The sequence below is a fragment of the Triticum urartu genome, chromosome 2 (assembly GCF_003073215.2).
Source record: "Triticum urartu cultivar G1812 chromosome 2, Tu2.1, whole genome shotgun sequence".
Classification (NCBI taxonomy): domain Eukaryota; kingdom Viridiplantae; phylum Streptophyta; class Magnoliopsida; order Poales; family Poaceae; genus Triticum; species Triticum urartu.
In genome coordinates, this window is record NC_053023.1 from 140,935,464 (window position 1) to 140,960,132 (window position 24,669).

Consider the following 24,669-nt stretch of genomic DNA (forward strand, 5'->3'; position numbering starts at 1 on the left):
GCCTAAATCTTTATTGTCAAACTCCTATGGCTAAGTCAGGGTGATAAAGCCACATAGTCTGATTGCCTAGTTCGTTGCGCTAAACATCTCCTTCAAGGAACAAATTCTTGGATAAAGAGTGTTTAGATTCATCCCGAACACCCCCGTACTACCTACGTGGGGGCTGAAGCCGACGACCGGACAACTCTCAGACTTGATAAAACGGCCGCACAGGTTGTAAAATTTTACATAATAAACAATAAAGCATTATATTACATATCAACCTTGTTTTCATCATACAAGACGGGATAACATGAATGTATTCATTCAAAAATAATGTCCTTAGCACATTGCTCCGCCACAATGCGGGATCCCTTCAGAACATCTTCAAAATACCGCTCGGGCGTGCGGTGCTCCTTGCCCGCGGGCGGTCCTTCGGTCACGAGCTTTACGGCGTCCATCTTCGCCCATTGTATCTTGACACGGGCGAAGGCCATCCGCGCACCTTCTATGCAGACCGACCGCTTGATGGCGTCAAGCCGAGGGCAGGCATTGACCAGCCGCTTCACGAGTCCGAAGTAGCTGCCGGGTATAGCTTTTGCAGGCCACGACCGGATTATTAAATCCTTCATGGCTAGTTTGGCCACCCTGTGTAGCTTGACCAGCTATTTTAGCTGGTCGCTAAAGGGCACCGGGTGTTCTGGCGCAAGGTATTGCAACCAGAACAACTTCTTTGTTGAGCCCCCCTCTTCTACTCAGAAGAATTCTGCAGCGTCAGAAAAACACTGTGTGGCAGATCCGCAAACGCCCCTGGAGAACTCCAAATCTGGGTTAGCAAGAGATATCTCTTCTTCACATACTTGCTCTGCATAATAAAAGCCTTACCCGCTGCAATTTTCTTGGCCTCTTGGATTTCTTGGAAGGCGCCCTGGGCTTCGACCCGGGCCTCTTGTGCACTTTGACGGGCCTTGGCAAGTTCGGACTCTTGGTCTGCATTCTTACGCTCCAAGGACTCGCATTTCTTCACGGCGTCCTGTAGCTCCTGCTGGACCTCAACGACCTTGGCCTCGTGCTTTTCGCGGGCGGCCTGTTCATCTGCTGCCCTCTTCTGGGCTTCGGCCAGTGCTGCCTTGAGGGTTTCCACCTTGGACGCTGCCCCTACAAATTATCATACGATCAACACAAGCAATTCATATCTTGCTATATCTGAATAAGTCATTACATACCCTGCTTGTCCGCCAGCTGCTTTTTCACTCGGCCGAGCTCTTCCTCGGCCCGCTCCAGACTCTGCCTCAGTCTGGAAACTTCGGCAGCATGAGAAGTCGCGGCTAGCAGCGATGCCTGCTTATTCACATAGACATCTCCGGTTAGTCTCCTGCGAAAAAATATTTGATCCTCTGTTCGGCTCTTCTTTCCGAACACCGGAAAGAGTCTCAGGGGCTACTTTCTATATTGTGACTTTCTTTTCACAAATTGCATTGCTTACCTCAAAGCCTGTTAAAAGGCTTGTGTAGGCTTTGGTCAGTCCGCTCTTCACGGACTGAATCTTCTCAATCACCAAAACCATGAGGGTACGGTGTTCCTCAATGATGGCAGCACTTCGCAGCGCTTCCAGTATAGTATCCGGTGCCTCTGGTTGGACAGAGGTCACCGTCATAATGGGCACACCTCCTTCCGACGAAGGAGGCAACTTGCCGGATTCTGGAGCCGTATAGGTCTCCGGGACCGTATTCGGCTAGGGCCGAATTGGACATGGCCCCCATCGTCAGTCTCCATGGGGATTTGCTCCCCCATGTGTCCGGCGGCCGAGGTCTCGCCCTTTAGCGCCACCCTGACGGCCTCCTACATCTCTCCAGGGCCTGGGATCCTTCGAGATAACACCTCGGTGTCATCCATGGCCCTGGGAGAGGAGGTGTAGCGACCAGACCTCAAACAGTCTGATCTCTATGCTCCGGTGTCATCCCTGGATCAGTAATGCTGACACCACACAGTACTCGGAGGATTTATAGCAGAGTAGCAATCACACACTTATTACATCGAGTGTCTCAAAAGAGAACTTATTACAATAAATATGGCTTAAGGCCATCTAATAACGATAACAGCGGAAGGCTTGGAAGATAAGTGAGTCCATCAACTCCAACGGCATCACTGAGTATAGAACCACGACCTAAAAACTCCTTAATCGTCGTCTGAAAAGTCTGCAACATTAACGTTGCAGCCCGAAACGGGTCAGCACATGGAATATGCTCGCAATGTAACACATAGAGAGTAATGGAATGAAACAGCTATACTATATGCATATTTGGCTGGTGGAAAGCTCTATAGTTACAGTTTTGCGTAAAGCCAATTTTTCCCTACTTCAAAGGAATAAAATTATTTAACTATCATGGTAGTTGCTAAACATTGAGAATGGTTGACAGCATTCTCAATCCCAATTAAGCATCATCTTTAAACATAACCCATCAAAATTAATTTAGAGTAACATGTTGAGATTCACATGATAATCCAAGTACTAGATACTCAAGATGTCCATAACTGGGGACACGGCTAACCATGATTAGTTTATTACACTCTGCAGAGGTTTGCGCACTTTTCCCCACAATTTAATTAGATCCTAATCATGCAATGTGTGAGGATTGGTCTAATGCAATAAAACTGGGTAGTAGAAAAGGTATGATCAAAGTCAAAGTGTTACTTGCCTTGCTGATGATCCGCGAAACCTAGCGATTCGAAGTAACAAGCGGCGCACTCCGGGTATTCTATCGCAGACAAACAAACAAGCATACAATAAGTACTCATCTAATGCACAGGTAAAACTCAAGTAAGAGACCTAACCAGAAGGTTCAACTTAAGAACTCCGGTTGGCAAAAAGAATCAAATCGAACGAACCAACGAAGTCAAACGGCGAAAGAAAACAACTTCGTTCTAGTAATCTGGATCTAGGGTAAATTTTACAATAGCAAAAACTTATTTAAGTTGGTTAAACGGATAGAGGGTTTCGAGACGAAACTCTAGGCGCTTGAATCGCCTAATTCCGATAAACGAGCGAAAAGTTAAAACTAAAACGAAAATCGGATCAGGAATCGCGATCAGAAAAATCGCGGATTTAATCCGAGAAAAGAAAAACGACGAACGCCGACTTTTTTTTCTCTTTTCTTTTCTTTTCTTCGGCACAGAAAACGAGGCACGACGAACCTCGGCGGCGAGATCCGGCGGCGGCGGCGGCTTCTTAGGGCGGCGGCGGCTTAGGGCGCTTTAGGGTTTCCCCCGGGGCCGGGCCTCGGCTTCTAAAGGCCTCCCGGTCGGTGTCCAGGTCGGACACGGCCCGTTAAGTCGGTTCGTTTTTTTTTAATTATTCCGCTCGAAAGAAAAATAAAATGAAATACTAAACGGACTCCAAAAATTCCGAAATAAATTTTCACGGGCTTCTAAAATCAAGCCGCACAAGGTGAACATTTATTTGGGACCTAAATGCAATTTTGAAAAACACACTTTTTTCCTAAATTCAAATAAAACACCGAAAAACTCCGAAATAAAATCTTATTTGACTTTATTATTAAATCCTTAATATTTATTTATTTTGGGAAAGTCATTTTATTCCCTCTCTCATATTTTTGTAATAGAAATAATTGACGATAAAATGATTAAAATCAAATGATCCTATTCTCAAAATTTGAGAACTCAAATATGAAAATAACGAAATCCCCAACTCTCTCCGTGGGTCATTGAGTTGCGTAGAATTTCTATGATCAACCAAATGCAAAATAAAATATGATATGCATGATGCTCTAATGTATAACATTCCAAATTGAAAATTTGGGATGTTACAAACCTACCCCCCTTAAGATGAATCTCGCCCTCGAGATTCGGGTTGGCTAGAAAATAGGTGAGGGTGGTCTTTGAGCAAATCTTCCTCTCGCTCCCAGGTGGCTTCATCCTCCGTGTGGTGGCTCCACTGAACTTTGCAAAACTTGATAACCTTGCTGCGAGTAACTCGGCTGGCAAACTCGAGAATCTTGACTGGTTTCTCCTCGTAGGTCAAATCATTATCCAACTGAATAGTTTCCAAAGGCACTGTGTCTCTCAACGGTATATCCGCCATCTCCGCGTGACATTTCTTTAACTGAGAAACGTGGAACACATCATGTACTCCTGACAATCCTTCGGGCAATTCCAACTTGTAGGCCACTTCTCCCATACGCTCCAAAACTCGATATGGTTCTACAAATCGTGGCGCTAACTTCCCTTTAACTCCAAAATGCTTTGTTCCCCAAAGCGGTGATACTCGAAGATAAGCTCTATCTCCAACTTCATAAACTGTCTCCTTGCGTTTAGAATCCGCATAACTCTTCTGTCTGGACTGGGCTACCTTGAGCCTATCGTGAATCAACTTCACCTTCTGTTCAGACTCTTTAATCAAGTTAGGTCCAAACAACTGGCGGTCTCCAACTTCGTCCCATGACAGCGGTGTCCTGCACCTCCTTCCGTACAAAGCTTCGAAAGGGGCCATCTTCAAACTGGTTTGGTAACTGTTGTTGTAAGAGAACTCTGCATATGGCAAATTATCGTCCCAACTAGATCCATAATCTAGCGCACAAGCTCTCAACATATCCTCCAAAATCTGATTGACTCTCTCGGTCTGTCCATCTGTCTGTGGATGAAAAGCTGTACTGAATTCTAGCCTGGTACCCAAAGTTTCGTGCAACTGCTTCCAGAACTTTGAGGTAAACTGGGTTCCTCTATCTGATACGATACTCCTCGGAAATCCATGCAGACATACTATTCTGGTCATGTATATCTTTGCCAACTTAGCACTAGTATAAGTGGTCTTTACTGGGATGAAATGAGCTACTTTCGTCAATCGATCAACTACAACCCAAATCGAGTCATAGCCTGAACGAGTCCTGGGTAATCCTGTGATAAAATCCATGCCTAGCTTATCCCACTTCCATTCGGGTATCGGCAATGGTTGTAACAATCCTGCTAGCTTCTGATGCTCTGCCTTTACTCTCTAGCATACATCACAAACTGCTACATACTCCGCAATATCCTTCTTCATTCCGGTCCACCAGAAAATATCCTTCAAATCCAAATACATCTTGGTATTTCCTGGGTGAATTGAATACGGTGAGTCGTGTGCCTCTTGCAGTATCAACTTCCTGATCTCCGGGTCATTGGGCACGTAAACGCGGTCTTCAAACCATAGGGTGTCGTGCTCATCCTCATGAAATCCTTTAGCTTTTCCTTTGCTCAGTTTCTCCTTTATAGCGGCAATCTCTTTGTCAGCTTTCTGAGCTTCTCTGATTCTATCCATCAAAGTTGACTGAATCTCCAATGCTGCTACATAGCCTCTCGGAACTATTTCCAAACATAGTTCACGAAGATTTTCTGCTAACTCCGTGGGTATTTCTCCCGTCATTAATGTATTGACATGGCTCTGACGGCTTAATGCGTCAGCTACTACATTAGCCTTTCCAGGATGATAATGCAATTTCATATCATAATCCTTGATAAGCTCCAACCATCTCCTTTGTCTGAGATTCAACTCCTTCTGTGTGAAAATGTACTTCAAACTCTTATGATCCGTGTACACCTCACAATGATTTACAATCAGAAAATGTCTCCATGTTTTCAATGCATGCACTACGGCTGCTAACTCCAAATCATGTGTGGCATAATTTAACTCATGAGGCTTCAGTTGTCTTGAGGCATATGAAACAACTCTCCCTTCCTGCATAAGCACTGCTCCAAGTCCTCGACGTGAAGCGTCGCAATACACCTCATAATCCTTGGTCTGGTTTGGCAAGATCAATACTAGTGAGGTAACTAAGCGTTTCTTCAACTCCTGGAAACTAGCCTCACATTCCTCTGTCCATATGAACTTGGTATCCTTCTTCAACAACTCAGTCATAGGCTTCGCAATCTTTGAGAAATTCTCAATAAATCTCCGGTAGTATCCTGCGAGTCCAAGAAAACTCCGGATCTCTCCAACTGTTGTTGGGGCTTCCCACTTGGTCACAGTTTCAACTTTAGCGGGATCTACTGCTATACCTTCTCCAGATATAACGTGTATGAGGAATCCTACTTCCTTCAACCAAAACTCACATTTGCTGAACTTGGCATATAATTGATGTTCTCTAAGCTTTCCAAGTACCAAATGCAAATGCTCCTTATGTTCCTCTTCATTCTTCGAATAAACCAGGATATCATCAATGAACACTACGACGAACTTATCCAAAAACTCCATAAACACTTTGTTCATCATGTTCATAAAATAGGCAGGTGCGTTAGTCAGACCAAATGACATAACAATATACTCATACAGCCCATACCTGGTGGTAAAAGCTATCTTAGGAATATCCTGTTCTCGAATCTTCAACCGGTGGTATCCTGATCGCAGATCGATCTTGGAAAATACCTTAGCTCCTTGCAATCGATCAAACAGATCGTTGATCATAGGTAGTGGGTACTTGTTCTTGATCGTTACTTCATTCAATCCTCGATAATCAACAACCATCCTTAACGATCCATCCTTCTTCTCCACTAGAAGTACTGGCGATCCCCAAGGCAAAGAACTTGGGCGAATATATCCTTTATCCAGTAACTCCTTAATCTGCTTCTTAATTTCCACCAAATCCTTTGCTGGCATCCTATATGGTCTCTTTGATATTGGCCCTGTCCCTGGCAATAGCTCAATCAAAAACTCAATATCTCTATCCGGTGGTATGCCTGGCAACTCCTCTGGAAATACGTCAGGGAAATCCCTTACCACTGGTACTTCCTCCCGCACGACTCCTGTTAGGCAATTTACTTGAGTCCTCTTTGGCACATGCCGGGATACATACTTGATCCTTCTCCCTTCTGGGGTGGTAAGAAAAATTGACTTACTAGCACATTCTATATTCCCTTCATACTTTGATAACCAATCCATGCCTTATATCACATCCAATCCTTGAGATTCCAATACTATTAGGTCTGAGGGAAAAACATAGTTACCAATCCTTAATGGTAACCGATCACACCATCGACTAGCCATATATTCTGCTCCGGGCGAGGTTACTAACATGGGTGACCTAAGGGCTTGGGTTGGTAGGTTATACTTATCCACAAATCCCCTTGAGATGTATGAATGCGATGCACCAGTATCAAAAAGAACGAGTGAAGTAAATGACTTAACCAAAAACTTACCTATTACTACATCGGGCTGAGCTTCAACCTCCTCCACGCTAACGTGGTTCACCTGTCCCCTGTTAAAAGGGTTCAGCTTCTTCCCAGAACTTCCATCGCTATTTCCATTTTGCAATTCAGGACATTCATTTGCATAATGTCTTGTCTTCGAACACTTAAAGCAAGTGACTTGGCTCAAGTCCTTCTTGGCTGGGGTTGAGGGGTTGGTGCAATTCTGGCCGTTGCTTCCTCCATTGCCATTACCATTCTTGGTGCCATTGTGATTGTGCGAGCTACCTCCTCCATGGGTATGCTGAAAATGTCCTCCCGGTCTAGGGGTAAAATGTGGCTTCTGCTGAGCTCCTGAATTGTACTTTCCTTGTCCATACTTCCTCTTGCGATTCTCAATTTGTTGCTGCTTCCCTTCAATCATAAGAGCACGATCTACCAACTCCTGGTAGTTGTTGAAGGTTGCTACCATCAACTGCATGCTTAACTCATCATTCAGTCCTTCCAGAAACTTCTCCTGCTTAGCTGCATCCGTAGCGACGTCATCTGGAGCATAATGTGCTAGCTTACTAAATTCCTCCACATACTGGCCAACTGTCCTTCCACCTTGGCGCAAGTTGCGAAACTCACGCTTCTTCATGGCCATAGCTCCTGCTGAAACGTGTGCAGTACGAAAAGCCTGCTGAAACTGGTCCCATGTGACAGTGTCTACAGGGAAAGTGGCTGTGAAATTTTCCCACCATGATGTTGCGGGTCCTTCTAACTGATGTGCGGCAAACTTCACCTTCTCCGCATCTGTGCATCCTGCTGTAGTCAACTCCCTAGCTGTCTTGCGGAGCTAATCATCTGCTACTATCGGCTCGGTGCTACTGGAAAACACCGGCGGATTCAGCCTAAGAAAACGGGCTAAGTGGTCAACAGGTGGTGGTGGTGGTGGTGGGTTGTTGTTGTTGTTCCCCTGATTCTGATTCTGGAATAGCAACTGCATCAATGTGTTTTGCTGCTGGATCAACTGGGTGAGCTCCGGTGGAAAGGCAAATCCGGGGTCACGTCTCGGAGGCATCTGAGGGTTTAGAAAAGATGAGATATAAGAATAGAGGGGGTCTAAAGAGAAAACACTACCCATATGCACATGAGGCAAAACAAACAATTCACTTCATTCAATCAAACAAGGGCATACAATCGATCTAACTATCGCAAAAGTGCTCGGACTACTATATTTACATGGTGGACTACTACTACTAATGAGGTGGTGTACTAGAAATATTCTACGGTCGTTGACTCCAATGATATCTGCTCCGGCTTCATCAACATAGTCATCATCGCTACTATCTGCTTCCGAGTGGGTGCCGTCGATGATGATGTAGTCTTCCGGGCTAATTTCCTTGGGTTCTTCGTTTTCATCTACTGGCGTAGGGCCTCCCATAAATATTCCAATCTTCTTGATCAGGTCATCATTCTTCTCCACCAATACTTCAATTTCTTCTTCATAATCTTCACGTGTAGCCTTGAGTTCTTCCTCCAATTCCTTGATTCTTGTCTTAGCCTTCTTCAGATCTATCATGTCGGCGCACATCTGGTTCTCCTGTTGTCGAATGTGCTGGTTTAGCTCCTGGATAAAAGCTGCAATTGATCTATCCTTCCTGGTGCTGATCATCTCCCAGTGTTCATCTCGGTGCCCACAAATCTGGTAGATAGTATCCTTGAGATCCTTGCGGTAGACTTCTCCAATGCGTCCCATGGCGATGTGAGCTGCCATGCTCTTTCCTAGACTCCAAGTTGGTGCATCAAAAGAAAACTCTATGGGCTCAGTGACTGGCATGAACGTCCTTCCTGGAACTTGAACTTGAATCATCCAGCACTCTTCTTCAGGTAAAGTGGCGTTGTAGGTTCCTGTGAAACTTGGTACTCCTATGTTTAGGTATCTAGTGACTTCCTTCAAGTGTCATCCAAAGGGTGTATCTTCATCCGGTTGTGTGAACTTGTTCCTTGCATCCGCCATCCTAAAGAGTAGAAAAGATGAGAAGTCAGGAGAGAAGAGAGTGAATAGTGATCTAGGTCTTGTGCTTAGTGGTCGTGTCCTACAGTCAGCGTGTGCTCTGATACCATCTCTTTAGCGACCAGACCTCAAACAGTCTGATCTCTGTGCTCCGGTGTCATCCCTGGATCAGTAATGATGACACCACACAGTACTCAGAGGATTTATAGCAGAGTAGCAATCACACACTTATTACATCGAGTGTCTCAAAAGAGAACTTATTACAATAAATATGGCTTAAGGCCATCTAATAACAATAACAGCGGAAGGCTTGGAAGATAAGTGAGTCCATCAACTCCAACGGCATCACTGAGTATAGAACCACGACCTAAAAACTCCTTAATCATCGTCTGAAAAGTCTGCAACATTAACGTTGCAGCCCGAAACGGGTCAGCACATGGAATATGCTGGCAATGTAACACATAGAGAGTAATGGAATGAAACAGCTACACTATATGCATATTTGGCTGGTGGAAAGCTCTATGGTTACAGTTTTGCTTAAAGCCAATTTTTCCCTACTTCAAAGGAATAAAATTATTTAACTATCATGGTAGTTGTTAAACATTGAGAATGGTTGACAGCATTCTCAATCCCAATTAAGCATCATCTTTAAACATAACCCATCAAAATTAATTTAGAGTAACATGTTGAGATTCACATGACAATCCAAGTACTAGATACTCAAGATATCCATAACCGGGGACACGGCTAACCATGATTAGTTTATTACACTCTGCAGAGGTTTGCGCACTTTTCCCCATAATTTAATTAGATCCTAATCATGCAATGTGTGAGGATTGGCCTAATGCAATAAAACTGGGTAGTAGAAAAGGTATGATCAAAGTGTTACTTGCCTTGCTGATGATCCGCGAAACCTAGCGATTCGAACTAACAAGCGGTGCACTCCGGGTATTCTATCGCAGACAAACAAACAAGCATATAATAAGTACTCATCTAATGCACAGGTAAAACTCAAGTAAGAGACCTAACCAAAAGGTTCAACTTAAGAACTCCGGTTGGCAAAAAGAATCAAATCGAATGAAGCAACGAAAGTCAAACGGCGAAAGAAAACAACTTCATTCTAGTAATCTAGATCTAGGGCAAATTTTACAATAGCAAAAACTTGTTTAAGTTGGTTAAACAGATAGAGGGTTTCGAGACGAAACTCTAGGCGCTTGAATCGCCTGATTCCGATAAACGAGCGAAAAGTTAAACTAAAACAAAAATCGGATCAGGAATCGCGATCAGAAAAATCACGGATTTAATCCAAGAAAAGAAAAACGACGAACGCCAACTTTTTTCTCTTTTCTTTTCTTTTTTTCGCCACAGAAAACGAGGTGCGACGAACCTCGGCGGCGAGATCCGGCGGCGGCGGCGGCTTAGGGCGCTTTAGGGTTTCCCCCGGGGCCGGGCCTCGGCTTATAAAGGCCTCCCGGTCGGTGTCCAGGTCGGACACGGCCCGTTAAGTCAGTTCATTTTTTTTTAATTATTCCGCTCGGAAGAAAAATAAAAAGAAATACTAAACGGACTCCAAAAATTCCGAAATAATTTTTCACGGGCTTCTAAAATCAAGCCACACAAGGTGAACATTTATTTGGGACCTAAATGCAATTTTAAAAAACGCATTTTTTCCTAAATTCAAATAAAACACCGAAAAACTCCAAAATAAAATCTTATTTGATTTTATTATTAAATCCTCAATATTTCTTTATTTTGGGAAAGTCATTTTATTCCCTCTCTCATATTTTTGTAATAGAAATAATTGACAAAAAAATAATTAAAATCAAATGATCCTATTCTCAAAATTTGAGAAAACTCAAATATGAAAATAACGAAATCCCCAACTCTCTCCGTGGGTCATTGAGTTGCGTAGAATTTCTAGGATCAACCAAATGCAAAATAAAATATGATATGCATGATGCTCTAATGTATAACATTCCAAATTGAAAATTTGGGATGTTACAGGAGGCCGCCAGAAGGGACCCGCTGTCAATCACCTTCGGGTCCAGCAAGTTCCCCGAAGACGAGGATCGCTCGAGGGCGGAACGAGCCGGACTGCAAGTGCATGATTTGACATGTTAAAATTATGAAGTACAGAGGCTGATATATGAATGCGTTAGGGTCTTTGGATACTCATGATTTGGCCAGGGGCTTATCTCGGGGGCGCCGTTCTGGGCTGCTATCGATGTCCCACGCGGAGCTATCCGCGAGGGAGGCCTTCCCATTCTTGGATGCCTCCGCCTCCATATTTGTGGAGGCCGCCCTCTTCTTTTCCCCCTCGGGTAGGGGGAAGTTGCTTTCTTCTTCCTCTTCCTTCTCCTCGTCATCTTCGGTGGCGGAGGAGTGAGTTTCGACGTCTTCGAACGCCATGCCCGAAGTACCCTTGGGACGAAGGCCACCTCTGGTCCCCTTGGCCTTCTTCTTGGCCTTCTTCTCCGGCGCCTTGTAGGGCGCCAGAACCAGCATCTTCGTCAGAAGCAGGATGGTTGGTTCCTCGGGCAGCGGAGCCGGACACTGAATCCGCTCCGCCTTCTTTGTCCAACCCTGAAAAAACAAATAGGGAAGTTTGGATATCCTCCTTGAGTAAGCAAGTAAGGGATACACCTTGAAACATGGAAAACTTACCGAACTGGAGGGATGGGCCAGGTCGTGCACATGGTCCTCGATCGTCTTCGGCCACGTCTCGTTGGCCTCAAAGAGCACCTTCCAGATATCTTCGTGCGTAGTTCCTAAGAACTATTGCAAGGCCTTGTGCTCAGCCAGATCGAACTCCCGTAGGTGGCAAGCCCGGCTCTGACATGGAAGGATCCAGCGAACTAGCATCACCTGAATCACATCGACAAGCTTGACGTTCTTGTCCATCATGCTCCTGATGCGCGTCTGAAGCACTGTCAGCTCGTCCGACGAGGACCAATCGAGGCCCTTCTCTTGCCAGGAGGTAAGCCGCATTGGGGCCCCGGATTTGAATTCAGGAGCCGCGGCCCAGGTAGTGTCGCGGGGCTCTGTGATGTAGAACCACAACTTCTGCCACCCCTTGACGGTCTCCACGAAGGTGCCTCTGGGCCACGGGATGTTGGACATTTTGCTCGCCATGGCACCTCCGCACTCTACGTGTTGGCCGCCTACCACCTTCGGCTTCACATTGAAGGTCTTCAGCCACAATCCGAAGTGGGGTGGGTGCGGAGGAAAGCCTCACACATGACGATGAATGCCAAGATAGTGAGGAAGGAATTTGGGGCCAGATCATGGAAATCCAGCCCATAGTAGAACATGAGCCCGCAGACGAAGGGGTGGAGTGGAAATCCCAGCCCGTGGACAAAGTGGGGGATGAAAACTACCCTCTCATGGGGCTTCGAGGTAAGGACGATCTGTCCCTTGATCGGAAGCCGATGGGCGACCTCCTTGGCCAAATATCCGGCCTTCCAAAGCTGGGTGATGTCCTTCTCCTTGACGGTGGAGGCCATCCACTTGCCCTGCGCTCCGGACATGGTTGGAGTGCTTTCTTGAGGTATAAAAGATGAGAACTTGGGCGCTGGAGCTCAAGAGTGGGTAGGCGGAAAGAGAGAAGGCGTGGGTGAAAGATGTGAATCCTTATCTCGTTATAAAGGCAGTGAATATCAAGCGCCTCCCCACTCGCCATAAAACTCGCCTATTCCCCAGGGGTCGTGCTGGTGGCACGGTTGGATTACCCATACCCGTATCAATGAGAATCCCGCAATAAGGGGACATGATCTCTGCTTTGACAAAACGTGCCAATAAAACCGCATCTCGAAATATGGAGCTGCAGGCCGAAAAATGGTTCAAAATAATAACCAGGTAGGGACGTGATATCACGTTACCAAAAAGTTGTTAGCAGATTGGACTCGTGAAATGTTATACTCTCTGCGGTGGTGTGTGGTACTTGTTTTGCAGATCCGGACATGTTCATTGTGTTCGAAGACTGTGTTGGAGTATTCGGAGGAGGAACCCGCCTTGCAATGCCAAAGACAATATACGCGCCGGACACCTTGTCATTGAAGCCTGGTTCAGGGGCTACTGAGGGAGTCCTGGACTAAGGGGTCCTCGGGCGTCCGGTCTATTGGACATGGGCCGGACTGATGGGCTATGAAGATACAAGACCGAAGACTCTCACCTGTGTCCGGATGGGACTCTCCTTAGCGTGGATGGCAAGTTTGGCGTTCAGATATGAAGATTCCTTTCTCTGTAACCAACTTTGTATAACCCTAGTCCCCTCCGGTGTCTATATAAAACGGAGGGTTTAGTCCGTAGAGGCAGAGACAATCATAATCACATAGGCTAGACTTCTAGGGTTTTAGCCATCACGATATCGAGGTAGATCAACTCTTGTAATACTCATATTCATCAAGATCAAGCAAGCAGGAAGTAGGGTATTACCTCCATAGAGAGGGCCCGAACCTGGGTAAACATCGTGTTCCCTGTCTCCTGTTACCATCAACCTTAGACGCACAGTTCGAGACCCCCTACTCGAGATCCGCCGATTTTAACACCGACAACAGGATCACCCTTGGGTGGAGGAGGATCCCCAAGAATCTCAACAGGCAAGTTGTGTTTCAAAACAGGCATTTGGTTAAAGAATATTTCATCTAATTCCTTCCTTTCATTCATGAACATATCATTTTCATAGTCTAGCAAATATCGTTCTAAAGGATCAGTAGGAGGCACAGCAATAGAAGCAAGACCAATAATTTCATCTTTACTAGGGAATTCTTTGTCATGGGGTTGTCTACGGAATTTGGAGAAATTAAACTCATGAGACACATCCCCAAAACTCATAGTAACAGTTTCTTTCTCACAATCTATCTTGGCATTAATAGTGTTCAAGAAAGGTCTACCAAATATAATGGGACAAAAATCATCTTGTGGGGAACCAAGAACAATAAAATCAATAGGGTATTTAATTTTCCCACACAAGACTTCAACATCTCTAACAATCCCAATTGGTGATATAGTATCTCTATTAGCAAGCTTAATAGTAACATCAATATCTTCTATTTCAGTAGGTGCAATACCATTCATAATTTCTTGATATAAAGTAAAGGGATTTGCACTCACACTAGCACCCACATCACATAAGACATGATAACAATGATCTCCTATTTTAACAGAAACAACATGCATGCCGACAATAGGTATATGTTTATCTTTATCATCAGGTCTAGCAATTCTAGCAGCTTCATCACAGAAGTAAATAACATGCCATCAATATTATCGACCAAGAGATCTTTAACCATAGCAATACTGGATTCAAATTTAACTTGTTCAGAGGGTGTAGGTGTTCTAGTATAACTCTTTCGAACCACGGCTGAATCTTTAACATGTTCCTTTATTCTAACAGGGAAAGGTGGTTTCTCAATATAAGCAGTAGGAACAATAGGATCAACATTATAAGTAATGGTTTCTTCTTCAACTTTAATAGGTTCTACTACTTTCACGTCAATGGGAGGATGATATTTAAACCACTTCTCCTTAGGGAGATCAACATGAGTAGCAAATGATTCACAAAAAGAAGCAACTATCTCAGAGTCAAGTCCATATTTAGTGCTAAATTCACGAAAAGCATCGGTATCCATAAAAGAGTTAACACAATCAAACTTGAGGTTTATACCCGACTCCTTACCTTCGTCGAGTTCCCAATCTTCAGAGTTGCGTTTAATTATTTCCAATAAATCTCATTTGAATTCAATAGTCTTCTTCATAAAAGAACCAGTACAAGAAGTATCGAGCATGGATTGATCATTACGAGAAAGCCAAGCATAAAAATTCTGAATAATAATTTCTCTTGAGATCTCATGATTGGGGCATGAATATAACATTGACTTAAGCCTCCCCCAAGCTTGCGCGATACTTTCTCCTTCATGAGGCCAAAAATTATAAATATAATTCTGATCACTCTGAACTAGATGCATAGGATAGAACTTCTGATGAAATTCCAATTTCAATCGGTTGTAGTTCCAAGTCCCAATATCATTGGATAGCCTATACCATGTCAATGCCTTCTCCTTCAAAGATAAATGGAAGACCTTCTTCTTTACTTCATGCTCGGGCAAACCTGCAAACTTAAATAATCCAAAACTTCATCCACATAGATTAGATGCATATGAGGATGTAATGTTCCATCTACTACATAAGGATTAGGTAGCAGTTTCTCTATCATACCCGAAGGAATTTCATAATAAATATTTTCCGTAGGTTTAGTAGGTTGAGGGGCAACTCTTTGCTCTTCCAGTCGGGGTGAAGATATCCCGAACAAACCCCTCAAAGGATTGTTTTCCATAGCAACAAGTGACAGTAAATTTCAGCACACTATATAAATTTTTCCTTACCAAATTCCACTTACCAAAGGTGCTTCACTCCCCGGTAATGGCGCCAGAAAAGAGTCTTGATGACCCACAAGTACAGGGAATCTGTCGTGGTCCTTTCGATAAGTAAGAGTGTCGAACCCAACAAGGAGCAGAAGGAAATGACAAGCGATTTTCAGCAAGGTATTCTCTGCAAGCGCTGAAATTATCGGTAACATATAGTTCTGTGATAAGATAATTCGTAAGGGGTAACAAGTAACAAGTGTAACAAGGGAGCAGCAAGGTGGCCCAATCCTTTTTGTAGCAAAGGACAAGCCTGGACGAACTCTTGTATAAAGCAAAGCGCTCCCGAGGACACATTGGAATTGTTGTCAAGCTAGTTTTCATCATGCTCATATGATTCGCGTTCGTTACTTTGATAATTTGATGTGTGGGTGTACCGGTGCTTGGGTGTTGTCCTTACTTGGACAAGCCTCCCATTTATGATTAACCCCTCTCGCAAGCATCCGCAACTACGAAAGAATAATTAAGATAAATCTAACCAAACATGAAACATATGGATCCAAATCAGCCCCTTACAAAGCAAAACATAAGGTGGGGGTTTAAGCTTCTATCACTCTAGCAACCCATAATCTACTTATTACTTCCCAATGCCTTCCCCTAGGCCCAAACAATGGTGAAGTGTCATGTAGTCGACGTTCACATAACACCACTAGAGGAAAGACAACATACATCTCGTCGAAATATCGAACGAATACCAAATTCACATGATTGCTTATAACAAGACTTCTCCCATGTCCCAAGGAACAAACGTAACTACTCACAAAGCATATTCATGTTCATAATCACAGGAGTAATAATTATCATTAAGGATCTGAACATATGATCTTCCACCGAATAAACCAACTAGCATCAACTACAAGGAGTAACCAACACTACTGGCAACCCACAAGTACCAATCTGAGGTTTTGAGATAAAGATCGGATACAAGAGATGAACTAGGGTTTGAGAGGAGATGGTGAAGATGTTGATGGAGATTGACCCCCTCTCGATGAGAGGATCGTTGGTGATGGCGATGGCTTCAATTTCCCCCTGCAGGAGGGAAGTTTCCCCGGCAGAACAGCTCCGACGGAGCCCTAGATTGGTTCTGCCCAAGTTCCGCCTCGAGACGGCGGCGCTTCATCCCAAAAGCTTCCTTCTTATTTTTTCCGGGTCAACAGACATCATATAGCAGAAGAGGGGCATCAGAGGCCTGCCAGGGGGGCCACAAGCCAGGGAGGCGCGCCTAGGGGGGTAGGGCGCGCCCCCACCCTTGTGGCCACCTGGTGGGTCCCCTATGATATTTTCTTCGCCCAATATTTTTTCATGTATTCCAAAATAATTCTCCATAAATTTTCAAGACTTCTGGAGTTGTGCAGAATGGGTCTCTCAGATTTGCACCATTTCCGGTCCGGAATTCCAGCTGCCGGCATTCTTCCTCTTCATGTAAACCTTGTAAAATAAGAGAGAAAATGCATAAGTATTGTACCATAATATGTAATAACAACCCATAGTGCAATAAATATCATTATAAAAACATGATGCAAAATGGACGTATCAGTTGGCACATACAAATTTACTTGGAACGGCACGAAAATACCGCATATATGTAGGATGGTGGACTCATATGGCAAAACTTGCATTAAGTAATTCTACTTAGTACAAGGGGAGGCTAGCAAAAAGATTGAGAAGCAACCAACCAAGAAACAAAAATTCTCCTAAACGAGCATTAAGCATAATTAACACACCACAAGTAGGATGTAATTTCATTGCATAACTATTGACTTTCGTTCTTGCATAGGGAATCACAAACCTTAACACCAATATTCTTACTAAAGCATAATTACTCACCAACATGACTCACATATTACTATCATCATATCTCAAAAATATTACAAAGAACCAAGTTTATTTTTTCCAATGATTTTCATGAAAGTTTTTATTATATCCCTCTTGAATATATATCACTTTGGGACTAGTTTCATATATTGCCATTGCTTTTAAAAAGCTCAAACAAATTTAAGTGAAGAACATGAGCATAGAAATTTTCATCTCTCAAAATAATATAAGTGAAGCATGAGAGAATTTCTTCAAAATTTTACTAACTCTCAAATAAATCTAAGTGAAGCATGAGAGTATTTCCTCAAAAATTAAAGCACACCGTGCTAAAAAAGATATAAGTGAAGCACTAGAGCAATTCCATAGCTCAAAACATTTAATTGAAGCACATAGAGCAATTCTAAGTAATCATAGCATAATTATGGCTCTCTCAGATAGGTGTGTCCAGCAAGGATGATTGTGACAAACTAAAAGGTAAATCAAGCAAAGACTCATATAATACAAGATGCTCCAAGCAAAACTCATGATGTGTGACGAATAAAAATATAACTTCAAGTAAAATTACCGATGGTCGTTAGAAGAAAGAGGGGATGCCTTCCGGGGCATCCCCAAGCTTAGTTGCTTGGTTCTCCTTGAATATTACCTTGGGGTGCCATGGGCATCCCCAAGCTTAGGCTATTTTCACTCCTTATTCCTTCATCCATTATGATCTCACCCAAAACTTGAAAACTTCAATCACACAAAACTTAAGAAAACCTTTGTGAGATCTGTTAGTACAATAAAGCAAATCACCACTCTAAGTACTATTGCAAACCCATTCATATTTTATTATTGCATTATACCTATTGTATTCTAACTTTACCATGGCTTATACCCCCCGATACAATCCATAGATTCATCAAAATAAGCATGTAACGCAACAAAAATAGAATCTGTTAAAAAAGAACAATCTGCAGTAATTTGTACTCTAACCATACTTCTGTAACTCCAAAATTCTGAACAATTGGGACAATGTACGCAATTCATATATTAATCTTGTGTAAAAAATCAGAATTTTTCGTCGCTTCTGTGATTTTTAGAAATTCTGCTGGTGGGCGTAAAAGTTTCTGTTTTTCAACAAGATCAAATCAACTATCACCCAACATGATCCCGAAGGCTTTACTTGGCACAAACAGTAATTAAAACACAATCATAACAGTAGCATAATTGTGCAAATACTCAAGAACAGAAAGAAAAAGGCAAAAATAAATTTTATTCGTTGGGTTGCCTCCCAACAAGCGCTATTGTTTTATGCCCCTAGATAGCCATAATTCATAGATTCAAGTATTGTCATCTTTGGTTTTTGGTCCATAGGTTGCCCTAATGATTGATTCATATGGTGGCTTAATTCTTGTTCTAGGAAAGTGTTCCGTACCCTTTCTTAGTGGAAATTGAAATTTAATATTGCATTCTTTCATATCAATCACGACACCTATGGTTCGTAAAAATGGTCTACCAAGTATAATTGGACAAGACGGATTGCAATCAATATCAAGAACAATAAAAACCTATGGGCACATAATTCCTATTTGCAATAATAAGAACATCATTAATTCTTCCCAAAGGCTTTTTAATAGTAGAATCCGCCAAGTGCAAATTAAGAGAACATTCTTCAATATTGGTAAGACCAAGCACATCACATAGAGATTTCGGAATTGTGGAAATACTAGCACCCAAATCACATAAAGCAAAGAACTCATAATTTTTAATCTTGACTTTAATGGTAGGTTCCCATTCATCATGTAATTTCCTAGGAATTGAAATCTATAATTTCAATTTTTCTTCTAAAGCTTTTAGCATGGCATCTACGATATCTATAGTAAAAGCTTTATTTTGTTCATAGGCATGGGCTGAATTTATCATGTATTGCAACAAAGAAATACACTCAATCAAAGAACAACTATCATAATTAAAATCTTTGTAACCCAAAAGAGTGGGCACATCACTGGTTACAGTTTTGACCTCTCCAAACCCACTTTTATCAATTTTTTCATCAAGATTTTCACCCTCCGAATTGTTGGGATGCCTTCTAGCTAAAATTGACTCTTTTTTCAGTCCCTTTATCATCAATTTTAATCTTACTAAACAAGAAATCAATAGAAGAAACACCAATCATTTTAAGATCTTCATCATTGTTAAAAAAGCAATTGGTAGAAAACACTCTTTCTAAAAATTCTCTTTTAGCTCTAAGCACATCGGTTCTTTTCTTATTTTCATCCATGTAAACATATAAAGCTTTAATTGATTCATTGACATCAATCTTAGGTGGAAATTTTTTAATCTTGAGATTTTCTACGGCATGGGAAATTCTATCAATGCTTCTAGACATATCACCAATCTTATTCAACTTTTCTTCTATCGTAGTGTTGAAAACATTTTGAGCATTGATAAATTCTTTAATATTACTCTCAAGATCAGAGGGGTTCCTATTATTATTGTAAGAAGAATTACTATAGGAATAGCCATAATTATTAAAGGAATTTCCAGGGAAAGGCTTAGGATTAAAATTACCTCTATAAGCATTGTTATTAAAATTGTTTCGCGAGACAAAATTCACATCTATGGGATCACTATTTTGCTCAATCAATGTAGACAAAGGCACATCATTAAGATCAATGCGACCAATTTCATAAGAGCATATTTTTTCACTCAAAGTACTAATTTCTTTAACCGAATTAACTTTTTTACTAGTAGGTGCTCTTTCGGTATGCCATTGTGAATAATTTGCCATGACATTATTTAGCAATTTAGTAGTTTCACCCAAAGTAATCTCTATAAAAGTACCAGCCATGAATTTAAAAGATTTCTAGAAACAAAATTCAATCCTGCATATTTTTTTGTATAATAATGGAACTTAACATGGGCCGGACCATTAGCGACGCCCTGACGCGAGCGGTTGTGCCTACCAGTGTCAGGCAAGGTACAGTTGTGCCCCGCGCTAGACGGGAAAAGTATACCTCAATTAGTGCAAGAGTAGCTCTCCTCTCGGGAGCTCCTATATGGTGTTGCAGGCGCTTGCAGCGCCCTGCGCTGGGGATTCGAACTCACAACATCGTGTTAACGGATAGGCGCCACCAGCCACACGAGCTGCTTGCTGTTTGTGATTAGTTACAGAGGCAAGAGCATAATAACAAGGCCTAAGTGCTATTTTATTGAACCATTCATCTATTGTACCACTTAAAATTTTGAATTATTTGGAAAAAAAGATCGTGATTTTGAAAAAAGTTCTTCATTTTGGAAGAAAATGTTCATAACCTGAAAAAAGTTCATTGATTTAAAAAATGTTCATCAAATTTGAAAAATGTTCATAGATTTTTAGAGGAAAAAAAATCAAATTTTGAAAACATTCATCGAATTTGAGAAATGTTCATCAATTCTAAAAATGTTTAGTGATTTTAAAAAACATTCATCGATTTTCAAAAAAAATCATCGAATTTTATAAAAGTTCATAAAATTTGAAAAAAAGCTCACTGAATTTGAAAAAAGTTCATCAAATTTGAAAAAAGAATCATCGATTCTGAAAAAAAGTTCACAAATCTAAAAAAAGAGTTCAACAATTTTATTTTATTTTTGAAAAAATTGAGAAAAGTTCACGCATTTGAAAAGAAACAGAAAAAAATGAAAACCGGTCCCTTTCTGGAGAAAGAATAGAAGGTGAAAATGAGCAACATGTCTAATGTGGTGGGTTGTCCCAAGTGGTTGCTGCGTTGTTACCGTATGGTGCAGGTTGCATGTTTAAATCCTTTGCTGCACACCCACCTTTTTTTTCAGTTTTTACAGAAAAGAAGAAGGGGAGGGAAGGAACTGGGCCGGCCCAAATTCGCGGCAGGGGGTTGCACCGCCGCAGGCGCCCGTTGGCAAAATGACCTATAACGGGCGCCTGCAACGCCAAATAGGGTTTGCCTCTCCTCTCGCCTCAATCTTTTTCTTGAATGCACAGTAGTGTGCTAGCCCATTCTGCCATTCTTTTTTTCCTTTTTATGTTTATTAATCTTTTTTCTTTATTTTCAATTTTTCTTCATTTTTCACCGGTTTTCTTCATTTCTTTCATGCTTTTCACTGGGTTTTCCCCCCTTCAATTTCTCATTTCCTTCTCAGTTTTTTACTCTTTCTTTCTTTCTATTTTTTATTTGTTTCTTCCTTGGATTTCATCGACATTCTTTGTTTTTCTATGTTGCTTTCTAGTTTTTCTGCTTTCATTCTTTTTAATTGGTTTTTCTTTGGTTTTACTTATTTTTGGTTGTCTTCGTATTTTTTGGTTTCTTTGTGTTTTCATCGGTTTCTTTTCAGTTCAACATTTGTCAACTTTTCTTCAGTACACATTCAACATTTTTTATAGATGTCAGAAACATTTTTTATATACGTGTTTTACATTTTTTAAATACATTATTACCACTTTTTGAAACTTATATATTTTTATGTCTACTTTTTCATACACATTGTACATTAGTTGAATATATGTAATACATTTTAATACATATTTAATATTTTTCAAATACAAGATTAACATTTTTAATACATTGTAAATTTTTTCTAATACACCATGATTTTTTATTGGAAATAAATATTTCCTAAGATACAATGTACATTTTTCATATACGTCAATAACATTTTTATATACATGTTTATAATTTATATATATATATATATAATTAGCTTTTGAAAATATATGTTTTATATACCAGGAACATTTGTTTATACTTTTATTTAATGTATGGTGTAAATTTTAGGAACTTTTTTTAATACATTTAAAACACGTTTTAAATACATGATCAACATTTTTTCATACACATTTTTTTGTGATACATTTTTCGTATACATGAGAAAAAAATTCTTTATACACATATAACATTTTTCGAAATGCTTGCTTAACATTTTTCCAAATGCTATGTTAAATTTTTTCAAATGTTTTATGTAAGTGTGTTTTCATATAGAGTATTTGGAAGTGTAGACAGAAATAAATAAAGAAAGCAAAAAAGAAAACCAAAAAACGTGAAAAGCAGGAGGAATAAACGAGGCATTGGCCTCCCGTGCACTGTGCCGGCTCATTTAGGGAGGCTTGAAGCGAGGGGCATATTGGGTCGCGATCGCTGTATTCGCGTCCAAAACATCATGGGCTAAGCCCAGTTTGCAACGCGAGCAGATATAACAGACTGACTCCGGCAGGGAAGGGTTCCGCCCCATTTTTGCTAGGTTTCCCTCTCGCCGCCACAGCCGCTTCTCCCCATTTCCCTCCTCGCCGCCGCTCTCTGCTCTCCGCTCGCCGCCATGGGACGCATGCACAGCAACGGGAAGGGCATGTCGTCCTCGGTGATGCCCTACAAGCGGGAGGCCCCGGCCTGGGTCAAGACGTCCGCGCCGGACGTGGAGGAGATCATCGTGCGCGCCGCCAAGAAGGGCCAGCTGCCGTCGCAGATCGGCGCCCTGCTCCGCGACGGCTACGGCATCCCGCTCTCCAAGGCCGTTACCGGCGCCAAGATCGTGCGCCTGCTCAAGGCGCGCGGGCTGGCGCCGGAGATGCCCGAGGACCTCTACTTCCTCATCAAGAAGGCCGTCGCGATCAGGAAGCACCTGGAGAGGAACAGGTCGGACGTGGACGCCAAGTTCCGCCTCATCCTCGTCGAGAGCAGGGTCCACCGCCTCACCCGCTACTACCGCCTCACCAAGAAGATTCCCGCCGCCTGGAAGTACGAGTCCACCACCGCGAGCACTCTCGTCGCCTGATTCGGTTAAGCGGTTCTTTGACGTAATTCTCTGCAGCTTTTGGACTTCGGTTTTGTGTTAAGTAGTAAGCAATGCTTTTTGGGGATGTAAGCTGTTAAACCTATCAGCTACCGCTCGTGTGCCTGGACAGAAGTATTTCGAGAGTTTAGTGGGACTGGATCAGGTTCTGATCCTTGGAAGTTGAGACTATTTACAATGTGTTGGTGTTTGGTAACTTCGATTAGGCTGGTAATGCTCTTCGTAGGTGTATTGCTATCACAAATCCTGCAGTGGAGTAAGAAACTTGCTAATGCACTCTTCATGTTTTATCCTGTTTTATTGTTGTTGCGAGCTCGAGTTGTTGCAGGCTAGATTTAGTTTCTATAAAGCTTGGCTATCAAAGTTAAGGAGCCTACAGAGAGATTAGTCAATTTGGGAATTTTGCCATTCTTATTTAGGCTTTCTAACGAGCTATTGGGCTGGAATATGTGTACTGTTCTACTCCCTCCGTTCCTAAATATAGGTCTTTTTACATTTCAAATGGACTACAACATACGGATGTGTGTATGTAGACATATTTTAGAGTGTAGATTCACTCATTTAGCTCCGTATGCAGTCACTTGTTGGAATCTCTAGAAAGACTTATATTTGGGAACGGAGGGAGTATTACCTTTCCTATGTTAGGTACCCCTCAAAAAAAATTCCTATGTTAAGTCAGTGGTAAATCAGTTGTTCAAAGCATGTGGGATCCATACCAGGTTGTGTAAGAAGAGTAATGACGTAACCTGCAATAAATACCTTGATCAAATGAACTAATTTACAAAAATCACATCATTTTTGGGAAACTTGTTCGTTCTTTTGAACTAGACTAGAGAGGAGTGGAGGCTAACATAGGGTCATTAATCTGCACCTCTACCAGTATCTGTTGGAGATTTCACTTGTGCTCCTTTGTTTCTTGTCCTGGAACCTGTGCCCTGGCCTGTTGCATTCTCTATGGCAGGTCAGTCCCCCCTCTACCCACAATGATTCAGGACCAATCGTTAGTGTGAGCGTACAATAATGTTTCTAATGAAAGTTTAAATTATCAGATAGCTTCCAGTACTTTGAGAATGAGCTTTGCAGTTGTACCTATTCTTCTGTCTATGCCGTTAATCTTAGGTCATGGAGTTTGTGTTCTATATAATCTAATTTTGCCGTTAATCTTACATTTCAGATGCCTATGTGCAACATGCATTCACATTCCGATTGTAGCGCTAACATTATTGCATTGGAATATTTTGTTTGACATTATTGTTTAGTTGATATATCAAGTGCTCAGACCATTTCTTGTTCTTGATTGTATTGTTTACTTTACTTGGTGACGATCTCATGAGTATGTAGTGCTACTGTATCATGGTTGGCTATTAGTGTTCCAAATGTTTCTTAGGACAATCCAAACTTGTTTCAGTGGGAAATATTTTCCTTTTAAATTCCTTGGCCCCGACTTAACTGAAAGCAAGCATCAAGCAGACACTGGCCATGGGAATGCGAGTTGCG

The 24,669-nt window shown here is 42.0% G+C and overlaps 1 protein-coding gene across 1 annotated transcript; it reads left to right on the forward strand.

Annotated features, from left to right (window-relative positions):
• Positions 1-22,592: 22,592 nt before the first annotated feature.
• LOC125536401 (40S ribosomal protein S13-1-like) lies at positions 22,593-23,465 on the forward strand. Its single transcript, XM_048699613.1, has one exon. It carries the CDS (start codon positions 22,699-22,701, stop codon positions 23,152-23,154), a length of 456 nt encoding a protein of 151 aa, XP_048555570.1. The 5' UTR covers positions 22,593-22,698; the 3' UTR covers positions 23,155-23,465.
• The last annotated feature ends 1,204 nt before the right edge of the window (positions 23,466-24,669 follow it).

Excerpts from the sequence above, each read along its gene's own strand:
- LOC125536401 (XM_048699613.1), top strand. The coding sequence starts at position 22,699 with ATGGGACGCATGCACAGCAACGGGAAGGGCATGTCGTCCTCGGTGATG.